We start from the raw sequence: 15,669 nt of genomic DNA, 5'->3' as shown, positions 1-15,669 counted from the left end.
TCTACTAATTAACAACCCGGGTCAGAAGTCAATTATAACAGTAAGAAATATGGATAAAATAGAGGTCAACACAAAAATATGAAGGTTTGAAAACAACTGCCAGCAAAGAAAAGCCACTTAAATTACAACACTTTACTGTACAAAACATAGGCCATATGTTAACCATGTCCAGAAGTGGTGTTGACTTTTCTCTCTCTGGGCTCAGAGGCGTCTAGATAACTAGGTTAACAAATTAACTAACTAGTTAACCAAACAACCTGATTCAGTAGCAAAACACATACTAAATATAGATAAAACAAAGGTCGACACGGGAAGCTGAGGGTTTAAAAACAGCTGGCAGTAAATATTAAGAACTTTTCTGCAGTAGCTGGCTGGTTTAATGTTAAATGTTAACCATGTCCAGAAGTGGTGTTGACTTCTCTCTCTCTCTCTTTCTCTCTGTCTGTCTGTCTTTGGGTTCAGAGGCGTCTGGAAAAGACCAGACTCTAATACAGGAGTCTAAATCCCCGTGATTTCCTATTATCTAGAATATCAGATAAACGAATCTAGATTAAGATAGCTAGGTTATAGGTTAATGAATTAACTAACTACGTTAGTTAACCAAACAAACAACCCGATTCAGTAGCAAAACACATACAAGTATGGGGTTTTTAGCTCTGACGGAGCTAAATATGGATAAAATAGAGGTCGACACGATAAGATGAAGGTTTAAAAACACTTGCCAATAAATATAAAGAACTTTTCCTGCACTAGTTCTGTGTGTTTATAGGAGTGCTGGTCCAGCTGGCTGGTTTAAACTGGCTGCTGCTGCTGCTGGGCTTCACTTACCTAGACTGGCCAGCCATGGTGCGAGGCGGATTATGAACCAAATTTGAAGTTGCTCGGCTTGCCATGGGGCTCTCGGCAGTCCCGAACAGTCTGGCCTTCCTTCACATCGCTTCGGATAAAGAGAAAAGCCGCGGATTTACGATTTAAACGCGCGGAAAGAGTCGATTCCTTCTTTCATACTTCACAACTTGTTGTAGCGCAGCGGCGAGTCTTGATCCCTGGACTCAGCGGACCGCTCCACTCGGGCAGGCGGGCGGAGGGGGGGGGAGCTGGGACGGAGTTTATCGCGTTGTTTTGTGCGAGTTAAGCGATATAAACACACGACACGAGCCTGATCCTGCGTTTTTTACCCCGTTTAACGCGTTAAATATCACAGTGTCCGCATATGAGCACGTTTCGAGCGTCGTCACGTTTCCGGCGTCCCCGCTGAACACCCCCGCCGTCACACATGGTACGGTCCTGTCGTTCCTATTATGGACATGTTATTCTGTAAAAGCGGCCAAAATATTACACAGCGCCCGAACTAGAAAACTCCTATAGAAACAGCGCGCTGCTCTCTGCGCTCATTCACAGCCCTAAAACACGATACATATCTATCTACTTTATCCTCTAAACTGCAGTTTATACTTATACATTTTATATTCTTTCATTCATTTACACTCATAAAAAGTTTTCTTTTTAGATAATTAGCCTTGTAAATAGTCAAATAAACATCTTTAAAGAGGCACTAAACTCTAAACCATATTTTTTCATTAATAACTGAAACAAATGTGTTCTTTGGAAGTAATACCACACAACAGTCCTGCTAAAAAAATTATAAACCTTTCCTAACTTTTAGAAAACTTTTTTTTTTTCATGTAGCTTGTCATCAGCTGCCGAAGCCCCGAGAAAGCACAACTGTCTTTGCTGTTTCTCTCTGGGTGGGTACAGTACAGTAGATGGTGCTCTCTCTTTCCCCTCATCACTCCTAGGGTGATGTGGATCAGCACAAGGCTGCGTCTGTGAGCTGATGTATCAGAACCAAGTCGATGCACAATGGTATCGCTGTTGCTATGCTATCGCAATTGGTTATTAATATGTTGCTAGACAGTTGCTATGGTATCTCTGTGGTTGTCATGGAGCTGCTAGGCAGTTGCTTTTGAATCCCTGGTGGCTGCTATGGTATATTTTTTATATTCCAAGAGGTTACAAATCTGTTGCTAGGCAGTTGCCATTAATCAAGTGTGTATAGGCAGTTGCCATGATACCCAGTGTGTTGCTGGGCAATTACTATGGAACTCATGGTGGTTCCTATGGTGCCGCTAGGCTGATGCTGTGCTATCCCAGGTGGTTACTAAAGTGTTGGTAGACAGTTACTATGGTAATCCAGGTAGGTGTTGTTATTTTGTTGCTATGTTATCCCATGTGGATTGTAAAGTGTTGCCATGTAGTTGCTAGGCAATTGCTGTAGCTGATATCCCAAGTGATTACTACAATGTTGATTAGTGGTCGCTGAGCAATTGTTATCATTCTTAGGTGATCTCTAAGGTGTTGCTATGAGGTTGCTGTGATATCTAGGTGGTTGCTAAGGTGAGACGAAGCTGGAGGTCAGTGCGTTCGTAATGCACTGCAGTGGGTAATGACAGTTGCTGTGATAAACCCACACAGGGAGGGCTCTGCCTATTATGGTCTGCTCCTGGTGATGTTTCTAGTACTGAGGGAGCACTGGGATAAATGGACCCTGCTGGGATGAATGGCCAACCCACAGGTGAACCTCTGAGGTGAGGTCAACCAGGAAAAACACATCACACACCCTAAAGCTACTTTATAACTTTCACTGTGTTACTAATATCATTTCCTGAACTGGAAAACCTTTTTTCTTTTTATTTATAAATGGGGTAAAACTGTTATAATGATATGTGATATTTAGCTGAACAGGTAACCTGGTGACCTGGTGATGTCTTATCCAAATTAATTGCTACAGTGTTTTCAAGTGGTTGCTAGGGAGGTGCTAGGTGGATCCTATCATATCTCAGTGGTTGATATGGTATCCCATGTGCTTGCTAAAGTGTTGCAATGTGGAAGCTAGGCAACTAATATGGCATCCCAAGGGGTTGCTATAGTATCGATAAGTGGTTGCTAGGTGACTGATATTATACCTCAGGCTTTTGCTAAGGTGATTGCTTTGGTATCCTAGGTGATTATTGAAGTGTTGCGAAATTGTTGCTAATTATGCAGTTGATATCAATATTGTATGTTTTATACTGTCACCTTATATTTTATTATGTTATATATGTTCATATACAATGAGATATACAATGATATTTACACCGTATAAGTTGAATTTACTTAATTTTTTTAAGGAAACTGGTTTCTGTTTGTCTTAAAATCTTAAGTAAGTTTACAGAAGACTTGAGATAGTAGAATATCACTGAATAAACCATAAATCTATTTTATTCTTTAAAATAATATTATCAACTATATATCAATATCTGAGTTACCAGCTCAGGAAAATGATAACTTGCTTTTACAGCCTACAACTTTAAAAAGGCCAGGCAATTAATCAGTATATATGACATGCACACCTTAACCAATGGTAGTCTGGAGAAGTGACTATACACTGAAGGTGAATGTCAGTCACTATATGAGAAAGCCCTCGTGCAAATACATGACGCCAGCAGCCAAGAGAATATATTGCCAATGACAGTGAACTAAATCCAGGTATTATAAGTTGATTCAGCTGAAAGATCCAATTTGAATGTATAAAGTGAGCAGTATTTGAGTAATACTTGGGAATACTCAGTATTCAGGTGAGCTAGAGCAGAGAGAACCCAGCAGTGTGCCATGCACGAGGGCACCAGGGTGGGCACAAACAGAGTGGTGTGAGTGGACAGTGTGTACAGGGCTTTGGGCTGTGATCTATCTCTCACTGCTCAGTTCAGTCTGATTTATTATCGCCTTGAAACACAGAGCGGAGTGTTTCTCTCACACGTCTGTGGACTCCAGCTGGACGGTTCTCCACCGAGGTCAGGACTGCGGTCATTCAGGAGAGGCCCATAATGTTCTCGCCTTCATTCAGCTCCTGTCCGGTCCGGTCACCACCAGAAAACTAGTGTAGTTCAGTCCAGCATAGACTACAGCAATCGGTCGTTCACTGTGACGTCAGAGTGAGGTTCTATATCGTCGCTGTCCAATGAAAAACATTTATCTCCATTTGTGTGGATTTTTAGTTTACTATATAAATTGAACAGAACACTGTCTTTTACACTGTGCTAAAATTTCTTGATGAGCAGAACAATAGAAACTCTTCAAAATGACCTGAAATAAACTCTCTTTACATTGACTTCCATTGAAAGTTTACAAGATGTTTGCAGAGTTTGGTGGGTTTGGTGTGAAGCGTTCGATTCGATATAATTTTACCTAGTAAGAGTAGTGTAGAGTGATGGTGAATAGAGACAGAACATCTAAAGATCTAAAAGCTCCTCACATAAATGAATCACACCTAATTATTATGAATACACGGCCTGATACCTCAAACTCTGGTGAGGCAAAATAGTCCATAACAAAAATTGTGATAAATTCAGATTGTCTGCCTTTTGATCATATAAATCATCATTCTACATTGCTGTGTAAAAGTATTTACCCCCTACAGACCTCTTTGTTTTTGCTTTTTTATTATATTAAAATTTTTCAGAATAAAAACACATTTAATCTCAGGAAAAGTTAACTTTAATTATCATTTCATCTATTTAATGCAACTTGGCTCTCAAATGCGTTCTTTTTGAAAACCTGGTGAGCGGATACGCCAATCTGGTGCAGACATTCCTGAGAAAATCTTGCTATGTGTGGGTGAGCATTATCCTGCTGAAAAATGACTTAAAGACTTCAGTCTTGGTCTGAAATTTTACAAAACACCTTTAGAGGTTGTGTGGGGTTCACGGCTCAACGGGTCAAGCTGTATTGGGGACTTACAATACAATATCTTAGACAATATCAGTCAGGAGTTTTTGGTGATTGGTGTACGTCTTTTCTTTATTTTTGGTAATTGATGTTCTTAAGTAAGCTGGTTGACACATTTACAACAGTACCAACAACATTATCCAAACCAACAGTGCAATTGTGCTTCTGTTGACAAAGGTCTGGGACAGATAAGACGGCACTGCTCAGGGAGTCAAAGTCCACAGGCCTCTGGCACCACGTGCAGTACAGCTAAACTCCTCCAGTCAACACGTAACTAACACCAGAGATTCCTGAAAACACTGATAAACTAACACACACACTGCAGGGGACACTGACACCTTCAGCACATTCACATCTTAAAAACCTTACTGTTTATTCCTCGAACAGGCCCAGTCTGACACCTCGGCTCATTACCAGGCCATTCACGGGTCGTATCAGATGATAAAGGGGGATAAACATTAAGCTGAGGTATCAGAACCGAGACAGATTTCTTTATAAAGAAGAATGGAGTAAATATCTCTCTAGAGTCTCTAGATAAACAAAGCTGGTAGAGACAAACCCAAAAAGACTTTTAGTAATTCAAGTATTTGAAGCAAAAGGTGGCTTTACTAAGTACTGAAATAGGGGGATGAATATTTTTGCATGTTACACATGTACGTTTTTTATTTGATTATTCTGGGACAATACATCAAAATATACAGTTTTTTTGTGGCCGTTTCTGAGTGTCTACATATTTTTGGACAGTATAGTGGGTGGGTCGGTTCTGTAGACCCCTTGTAAACTCTTGACCTCTTGATCTTCACCCACAGGACTGTAAATAATACCAGCTGGAGTTTATGGAGGGCTCCTCCTGCATTACTCTGCAGACTCCAGCTGCAGTTGTGAAGTGCTGTTTTTGGAACTGTGTTGCCAGATACTCTGCGCTGAGATCCCTCTAAGCCTCGTCTTTCCTCACTTCCCCCCTGCAGCCCGCAGCCTCAAATCCCCACTTCTCCAGGCCTAGGGCCAACCAGGGACATGCAGTGTGTGTGTGTAGTGTATGTGTGTGTGTGTGTGTGTGTGTGGTATGTATGACCCACAGCAACAGATCAACTCAGATTACCTCCCCCAGCACAGAGGCTCCAGTGCTGGGGTTAGTGAGGGGTGAGGGTTGGGGAGATTCGGGGTTTGGACACAATATTCAGCCGAGGCCTATTTACGCCCCACGCTAAACCCCCTCCACCCATGCAGGCTGTAGTTGTGGGTGTTTGAGCTCCTGCTCCTGTTTAAAGTCAGGCCTCTGTGGAATGTCTAACTCATCTGAAGCTGGGGGATTAAAACTGTGCTTCTGGGAATGATTTATATTGTTAGATTTATTTATTTTAAACTCTGGAGCACCGCAGATTGCTGCAATACTTAGCATGCAATCGTGTCGTATGTAAAGGCAGATATGTAAATAATTGCAGGTGTGAATTGATTAGACACTAGTGGCCCTGTCTTACACCCTGTGCTATATATATATATATATATATATATATATATATATATATATATATATATATACATTTCTGGGGTATTGCTATCTTGGCGGTGAAAAACACAGGTGCGCCACTGACTGATTAAAACCCTGACATATATATGTCTATACCTATCTTAACTATCTAGGTGCACCATGTTTAAACCCCACTCATTACACACACACACGGACCTACCTGCGCAATGCACAAACCCAACTTTTACATCAACAATAAACAGAATAGTAAATAAAATAACATTGCTGTTCCCGTAAATGAGCTGCTGGAGCTCCTTCACAGCGTCAACCAGCAGCTCAGTTTCCTCTGCTGAGAAGAGTTTGTTGAACACGTCCAGGTAGCTGCAACGTTACAATAGCAATCCACCAAAAGGAGGACCTTGCAAGAAGGGCATTTAACTAATGCAGTGTGTGTGTGTGTGTGTGTGTGTCTGTGTGTTTGTGTGTGTGAAGCCTGGCCAGAGCTTATCTCTCTCTCACAGTGCAGGTGCACAGTGCACTGAACCTCCCACCTCCCTCTGTGCCTATTTGCTCCCTCCTACTCGTCCTTCTCGTCCTTCTTCCTGTCTGACCTCGAATGCCTCATCTCTAAGCAGGGCAGCCCCTCAGAAGCCCCCAGCTACCACTGTGTGCTTCTGCTCACTGGCCACTTTATTAGAAACACCCATCTTGTACTTCTGCTATTTAATAGCTGTATATCCTGTGGCTAAAGGGGAAGGTTGATGCAAGTTAGGTCATGTTTGTCTCCAGTGGGAGTGAGATTTAGGGCAGAGTGTGTGTGTGTGTGTGTGTGTGTGTGTGGGGTGGGGGCAGGGGGTGTCACGTTTATCCCAGCATACTTCCTGTAGGCAACAGAGTGGAAGATGCTGCATTACACCAATCAGCAGCCAGCTGGGCCACTGAGACACACATGGCAGAAGCACGAGTGTGTGTGTGTGTGTGTGTGTGTGTGTGTGTGTGTGTGTGTGTGTGGAGGCCTTGCAGAGGGAGTGAGAATGTTCTGAAAGGGGAGTGTTTGTTTGGGTGAGAGAGAAAGAGAGAGAGAGAGAGAGAGAGAGAGAGAGAGAGAGAGAGAGAGAGAAAGAGAGAGCGAGAGAGATAGAAAGTGACTGAGGCGGAGAAAGGTTAGACACTGGACTTTTAGAGAGAGAGAGAGAGAGAGAGAGAGTGAGAGTTTGGGTGACTAGAAGAAAGAAAGAAAGAAAGAAAGAAACTCACATCTTACTATACCTCCCAATACTTCACTATACCTCACTAGGCCGCACTATACCTCCTCATACTTTACTATAACTGGAATTATTTAGTTAACCAAAAAGTGTTAATCAAACCACAATATTGTTTTATATTTTACATTCTTCAAATCTTCAACCTAATGTGTTAGTCATTCAGGCTTTTAGTTAACAGCTGTGCTGAACCTGTCAATGGGAAATTAATAGCATTTCTTGTCTCTTAATGTGTTTGAGTGCATTAGTTGTAAAGTTGTGAAGAGGTTAAAGAACTTTCACCATCAAAAACATTATAATGAAACTGGCATTCATTATGACTGCCTCAAAAAGTATATATTCTATATATATGAAGTAACGTCAGAGATTACTTTGATGTGCCATCCTGTTTCCACAGCGCCAACCTGTGGTCAAAGCGCAGGTGGTGCAAAGACCCATCCCTGCCTGAGGCTCTCAACACGTTCTATGCCCGCTTTGAGAACCCTGACACACCCCCCAGCACCAGAATCCCACACTCACCAGGAGAGGAGCCCCTCAGCGTGACACCAGCAGAAGTAAGGAGGACGCTGAGGAGGATTAACCCCCGGAAAGCTGCCGGCCCGGACAACATCCCCGGACGGGTGCTAAAAGACTGCGCAGACCTGTCAGACCTGTCGGACGTCCTGGCCGAAATTTTCAACGCGTCCCTCATCCAGGCAGCTGTCCCCACTTGCCTGAAGACCGCCACCATCATCCCGGTCCCCAAGAGCTCCACAGTGACAGGTCTGAATGACTACCGGCCAGTAGCCCTCACTCCGATAGTCACAAAGTGCTTTGAAAGACTGGTTCAGACCCACATCAAAGCCACCATCAACATCACTGTGGATCCACACCAGTATGCATACAGGAAGAACCGATCCACAGAGGATGCCATTTCCTCCGTGGTCCACACTGCCCTCACCCACCTGGAGCAGAAGGATTCCTACGTTCGGATGCTCTTTGTGGACTTCACATCTGCTTTCAACACCATGATTCCTCAGACACTGATAACCAAACTCTCCTCACTTGGACTGAGCTCTTCCCTGTGCAACTGGGTCCTAGACTTCCTGACCAACAGGCCGCAGTCTGTGAGGATTCACAACATCTCCTCCCCTCCATAATCCTCAGCACTGGCTCCCCTCAGGGCTGTGTGCTGAGCCCCCTCCTGTTCACACTGCTCACATATGACTGCTCACCTCTCCATCCAGGCTGTCATATTGTGAAGTTTGCGGACGACACGGCAGTGGTTGGATGCATCACGAACAGAGATGAGTCCAGCTACAGGCAGGAGGTGGAACACCTGGAGGATTGGTGCAAAACAACCTCTGCATCAATGTAAAAAAGACAAAGGAGATGATTGTGGACTTCAGAAGGGGCCAGCATGCCCACCTCCCCCTGCACATTGGAGGATCTGCGGTGGAAGTGGTTGACAGCTACAGGTACTTGGGTGTGCACCTGACCAGCAACCTCACCTGGAGCAACAACACTTCCACTGTGGTCAGGAAGGCACATCAGCGGCTCTACTTCCTCAGGAGGCTGAGACGAGCTGGACTCGGGAGCGTAGTCCTCACCTCCTTCTACAGATGTGTGGTGGAGAGCGTCGTGTGCTCCAGCATCAATGTGTGGCATGGAAGCTGCTCTGCTGCAGACAGGAAAGCACTGCAGAGGGTGGTGAAGGCTGCACAGAGGATTGTTGGAGTTAGCTTCCCCAGCACCACAGACATTTACACCTCCAGGTGCAGGAAAAGGGCCACCTGCATCAGGAAGGATCCCACCCACCCAGCACACGCACTTTTTGTCCCACTCCCCTCAGGCCGGAGGCTGCGGAGCATTAAGTGCAAAACAACAAGACTCAGAAACAGCTTCATTCCGGAAGCTGTAAGACTCTTAAACTCCACTTAACAAACACACTGCACTGACACAAAGGACAAATTACTGTTTACTGTTTACCAACACGGTCACTTTACTTGCACTGAGACACTTTATCTCCACTGCTCTAATTCACATTATCATGCTGCTATAGCACACTTGCACTCTGGACTTCATGTTGCTGAACCTTCTACTCTCTATTTATTTTTTTTATTCTTTGGGATATTTATCTATCTATTTTGTATATTCTATTTCTTTTATTGTATTTTTTTTTATCTATATATCTATTAATAACAGCTCTTTGGGTGTAAAACTGGATCCTTGAATCCTTGAAAGCGAGCAATGATCCAGGACCTGGTCCAGAAGAGGGCAGTATTGCTCCAGGTATTAAAAATAAAGGCTGTTGTCTCATACCAAATAATAAAGGTTCATTAAATCTTGGTGTCATTGTTTTTCAAAAAAAAAAAGAAAAGAGAAAAGTTAAGTGGCCAAACTGCAAAAAATCATTGCATGAAATCCTGTCTTATCTCTAGCACATTAATACAGTCAAACTTTGCATTTAAGCAGACAAAAACAACCTCAAACCAACTCAAGATACTCAAAGATATTGATTTATTACAGTTTATTAAAGCAACAGAAGATAACAGGTCCTTTAAATAAAATCATACAGAAAAATAATTAACATTTAGTTAACATTAACATTCTTGATTGGAAACTCACTTAAAAATTAAACCATTTCATTTCATTTTTTTTTATTAAAAACTGCAAAAATACATGACATAACAAAATGTAAAAGAGAATAAAAAAAAATAAAATATAGTGCTTTAATTCAGAATACACTAAAAAATAATAAAGGTTTAATCTCTTCATCAAAACTACAGACGAAAGTCTCTATTTACACAGCTCTACAAAAAGCAGCACACACATGTAAAGCAGATTTATGGTATTTAGCTTTATGTCTTAAAACCTTTTGTCAGATGTATGTGTGTATGTTGTTGGGAAAACTGTTCCAGGTGACTCTTCCTCATGAAGACACTGAGATACAAATACCAAGAGTCTGCAGATCTGTCCTCAAAAATAAATCTAAAGTATTAAACATATTCTCGCTTGTTTAACACTTTTTTTTTTTACAAAATGATTCTGCATGTGTTACTGTGTAGCTTCAATATAATCTTCAAAAATAAATGTGCAAAGTTAAAAAAAATCATAAAAAGAAAGAAAAAATATACTGAATGAGGTGTGTCCACACTTTTGACATGTGCTGTATATATATATTTACTATGGTAAATTAAGTGTGATTGGGACAAAGGTCCAATGGGACTTTGCGTTAAGTGCTATCTGCAAAACAACAAAATAAAAACGAACATCTTTAGTATTACAGAAATTAATTATTTTTATTCATTAAATTAATCAAATTCATCATTATTATTATTAGAACATCATTGGCTATTATGTTCCATTAATGTCTAAAATTACTGCTCTAATCACCCTTACTTCACACCTTATGGATAAATGTCTACAAATAAATAAGTAAAGTAAATTTGTCACCAAATTTGTCACTAAAAACTGTTGTTTTCAGTCTTTGCTGAACTGAACTTTTAATATTAGACAGTATTTTTTAAAATGTCTCTGGGAGAACATTTCCTGAACTTCATGAGGTACAAACATCAACCCAACATTCATTAATGGCAACTTAACTTTTATTTAGGGTAAATAAATTTAAATGTCCTTAGAAGTATGTGATTTTTTAGCTAGAAATTCTTCAAAACACACACCATCAATTTAAGTGTTTAAAGAGCTAATTAGCTAGTTCGCTAACTGGCTCTTTCTGCTGTGTGCTTTGCTACTATTAGCAGTTTAGCCTGTAGTTTAGCACAAATTTTAATTCAACTGAAAACTTCACACACTTCATACAAAATACATATTTTATAATAAGCTAACTAATGCTAGCTCTCTGTATATGGTTATAAAAATGTTTAATTCATTTTGTCGGCTGCATAGCCCTTTCTTAATGGTTTTGCTATGCTTTGCTAGATTGCTAAACTTTTTGTTTAGCAACTTTTAGCAAATGCTAACTCCTGTGCAAAAGTTCAAAATTGTGCTCCAAGCACTCGTCAGGATCTAAATCACAATTCAGCTAACTGCTCACAGAGAGACTGAATAGAATAATTTTACATTATTAAAATTACTTTATTAAAATTGTGTAGCTACAGCAAACTGAATTATTTATGGCGTTGCTAAGCATGCTAGCTATCTAGGAATTAATGGAGCCTTCTAGGAAGCTAAATTTACCTCAGGATAATTTACATGGGCAGATTTACCACAGGAAAGTTTACCTCAGGATAGTTTATCTCAAGATAGAATTGTTTATCCGTATATAATTTGCCTCTAGATATTTTACCTCAATACAATTTACTACAAGAGTGTTTATCTCAGGGATAATTTACATCAAGATAATTTCCTCAGAATTTGTCAGGTGCGGGTGCAGGGAGGACGCGGAGGCGGACGCAAATGCAAACAAAAAGGGATTTATTAACGAAAACAAATACAAAATACACTGGGATTTACTGAAAACAGGACTGAGGAAACTGGGGAAAACATGGAGCACTGACAGACGATAAACGTACAAGGATCGACACCGGGGAAATGGAACACGGACCTTAAATAGAGGTGCACACACACAGGGAACAGGAAACACCTGGGACGAAGGGGCGGAGCTACAAATGAACACAGGTGAGTGGAAAAACACTGGGAATGAAACACAGACCTGAGAATAACACAGACATGAGAAGCAGACAGACAAAAGACCTGACAGAATTGTTTATCCCTGGCAAATTGTACTTACCTCAGTTTACATTGGTAGAATTTACCACAAGAGTGTTTGCTCAGGATAGTTTATCTCAAGATAACTTACCCCAGAAGTGTTTATGCCTGGGTAATTTACCTCAGTATAGTTTATCTCAAGATAGAATTGTTTATCCATAGATAATTTGCCTATATAATTTATATATTGTACCTATATATAATTCACAAAAAGGGTGTTTACCTCAGGAATAATATACATCAGAAAAGTTTACCTCGAGATAATTTGCCCCAGAATTGTTTACCCGTCGATAATTTACCTCTAGATAGTTTACCTCAATTTAATTTACTACAAGAGAGTTTACCTCAGGAATAATTTACCTTAGAAAAGTTTACCTCAGGATAGGTTGCCCCAAGACAAGTTTACCCAGAATGTTTATTCCTGTATAATTTAACTCTGGACAGTTTATCTCAGTATAATTCACTACAAGTTTGTTTACCTCAGGAAGAGTTTTCCTTAAAAAATGTTTACCTCTGAATAATCTACTTTACAACAGTTTACCTTTAAATATTTATTGCAATGCATAGCAAACATTAAACGCCGTCACCTTTTTTCAACACTTTGAATTAGGATTGTTTCTGACTAGTTCTAATGTTTAACTGTATGATGGAATATTTGTTGAATTTCAGATTTGAGGATTTTTAGCTTGCCATGGATGGGACTGGTCAATGGTTTAGCATATGGTGTGTTGGGATTTTACACATTATGATGCACAATGTGTTCTTAACTCTTAACACATAGTTTTTGAGAGTGTGGATAAATTTGTACACCCCTAATCTACACAAGCTTTCCTTCACCCCGTCTTTCATCCTTCTCCCTGATTCCAGCGCTTCCAGGTTGTGACCAGGAATGGTGGACATCTCAAAGCTGTTCCCACAGAGCCACTGTCCTGCGGGAGGATTCTCACGCACAGGACCAGCTGGGCTCGGCTCCTGACGAGCTGCTCCGTGATCTGGAAGTGAAGGCCGCAGTCTGAGGGCAGGAGGGAAGGTCCGGTGTGCTGGTGCAGAATTTCTTCTATAGTTTCTGCTGAGCTGATCTGAAGTCTAAATGGTTCCCAGTTCTCCACTGGTCCATCCACAGGAAGGACGATGATCGCTCGATGAAGCTTCTGCCCAACGCTGCACTTGATCTTTGTGGACCAGCAATACTCCTCAGGTTCTCCTGCAAAAACACAACAATGACATTAAAGTACAATTCCTCTATCGAATTTAGCATTTGTGATTACTTTAATATTGCCCATTGTGATTGATTGCATGTCTGTTTACATAATGATATCATCAGTTTTTAACCCGTCAAGGTTGCATGGACCATATTGTTTAATAATCATATTGTTTGAACAGTTTCTTTTTTTGTGTGCAAAACTTTCGTGCAAGTTTATATTTGTTTGGGTGTAAAACTGGATCGTGAGATCACAATTTCGTTCCACCTCATGTACCACATGTGATGCGAATGACAATAAAATCTCATTGAATCCTTGAATCCCTTGAAATATTGGTTTGTCCAAAAATACAGAAATCACAAATGTATTCTCATGACAGCTTTTCAAGTATATGGTGATACAGAATAGAGATATTGAAACAAACTTACCTTAACTACTTAATAGGTGCCTAGAAATATATAAGCCTAAATCCTGATATTTATCCTAAATATACACTACCTGTCAAAAGTTTTAGAACACCCCTATTTTTTAGTTGTCCAGTAGCTGTGCTCTACTATGGCTGTTTCAACGATCTGTTTCAATACTGCTTTGTCAATTGTAAATTGACATTATTTCAAATCCATTTCCAAAGCTCATATTTTTATTATTATATACCATGTACAAAATGTTTTTTTTTTTTTTTTTTTTTTAAACAAAATACTACATTTTTCTCTTTCGGTTTTTAGCTTATTTGTTTTCTTTAAAGGCCCTGGCAGTTTACTGCAAATTTTTGTACAATGGATTTTGTACCATTTCCGGTTATTAACTGGACCTGAAGAGCTAAAAGAAGTGGAGTGCTCTAAAAACGTTTGACAGCTGTTTATATGTGTATTGTGGATAGTGTATGCATCCTAAATAAGATATATTTAGCTTGAAAGCTTGAATGCTGCTGGCTTTAATCCAGCTTCATCTAGTGGCAGGCATGCACTTCAGTAACTGCCCCATGGTTTTAGTGCTCTCTATTACAGATACTGATACTGTGTGTAAGTGCCACACATCTTTTTGCCATTTTGTTATTGTACAAGTTGTAGTATTTTTCTCTGGTTGTAATGAAAGTATTAAAAATTCTCAAATGTAGTGTACAGAGCTGTGTATGTGCTGTCACTCACCGCTGTACGAGTCTTTGAAGCGGACGGTCGTTCTATCCTGTGTCTCCATTATCCTCCTGTAGGTCAGTGCAGTGCAGCCCAGCATGCATTCAGACGGCATGTCCAGTTCTACTGGAACCTCCACCAGGCTGTCCTTCTCACTGCAGTCCCACAAACTGTCCTGAGCAAACAGCAGAGCAAGCAGAGGACACAGCGTCCCCCACTGCAGCCAGAACCACCGGACCCACGCCATTCTGTCCCAGAACTTCTCTCTCCGTGGTGGAGTTTGGATTCTTAGTCCTTTTCTTCTGCTCCCCTCCTGCCTTAATATCACACAGTTTGGACGTCCACTCCAGCAACTCGCCTCAATCCATTTCTTTAGCACCACAAAATCTGTCCAATAGAAGAACAGAGGAACAGAAAGAGAGAGAGAGGGAGGGAGAGAGAGAGAGAGAGAGAGAGAGGAATAGAGAGAGAGAGAGACTCTTTCTCTGCACACTGGAGTGCTCAGTAAGTATGCCAAGCAGCTTCCAGAATTAGCTCTCCAGTAACCTGAGACGCCTTTGCACTGATATGCACCCAAAACCCAAGTTTGCCAGCTCTACAGCCTTTGTAATTACACAGATCAAGCATAATATCATGACCACCTCCTTGTTTCTACACTTATTATTCATTTTTCCAGCTTCATCGAGTATTTATGACACATTGTAGTTCTGTAATTACTGTGATGGTCTATTCTGTGTGTCCTGAGTATTGAAGAATAGGATGAAAGGACTAGAATAATAATAATTATGATCAGTGGAGCTGAAAAATAATGGATAATAGGTGCATAAACAAGGGGGTGGTCATAATGTTATGATTGATTGGTGCATACAGAAAGAAATGATTAAAGATTTTAAATGAAGTGTAGGCATTTTAATTACTGTAATTCCATACTATAATTCCAAGTGTTGAACTGGTTAAAAAATCTGGTCCACCATGAATAAATAGTAAATAAAAAAATGACAAATTTATTAAAATTATATAAAAATATTCACTAAAGTAATATATAATGCATAATAAAGTTAAAACATGATGGGGAAATGTGTACATTGGGCTGTTGGTGGAAAATGAAAATAATAAAATAAAAA

General features: G+C 40.5%; 1 protein-coding gene across 1 annotated transcript in view; it reads right to left on the bottom strand.

Annotated features, from left to right (window-relative positions):
* The window catches only part of aff1 (AF4/FMR2 family, member 1), a 41,511-nt gene extending 40,444 nt beyond the window's left edge, over positions 1 to 1,067 (bottom strand). The window contains exon 1 of the mRNA XM_022676688.2: positions 829 to 1,067. Within this exon, the coding sequence (XP_022532409.2) occupies positions 829 to 893 (65 nt within the window). The 5' untranslated portion in view covers positions 894 to 1,067. The remainder of the gene's footprint in view (positions 1 to 828) is intronic.
* Between the last annotated feature and the right edge of the window lie 14,602 nt (positions 1,068 to 15,669).

This window comes from Astyanax mexicanus, chromosome 17, assembly GCF_023375975.1.
Source record: "Astyanax mexicanus isolate ESR-SI-001 chromosome 17, AstMex3_surface, whole genome shotgun sequence".
NCBI classification, from domain to species: Eukaryota; Metazoa; Chordata; class Actinopteri; order Characiformes; family Acestrorhamphidae; genus Astyanax; species Astyanax mexicanus.
Note: the sequence above shows the minus strand (reverse complement) of the source record. Positions and strands in the feature narration are given on the sequence as shown.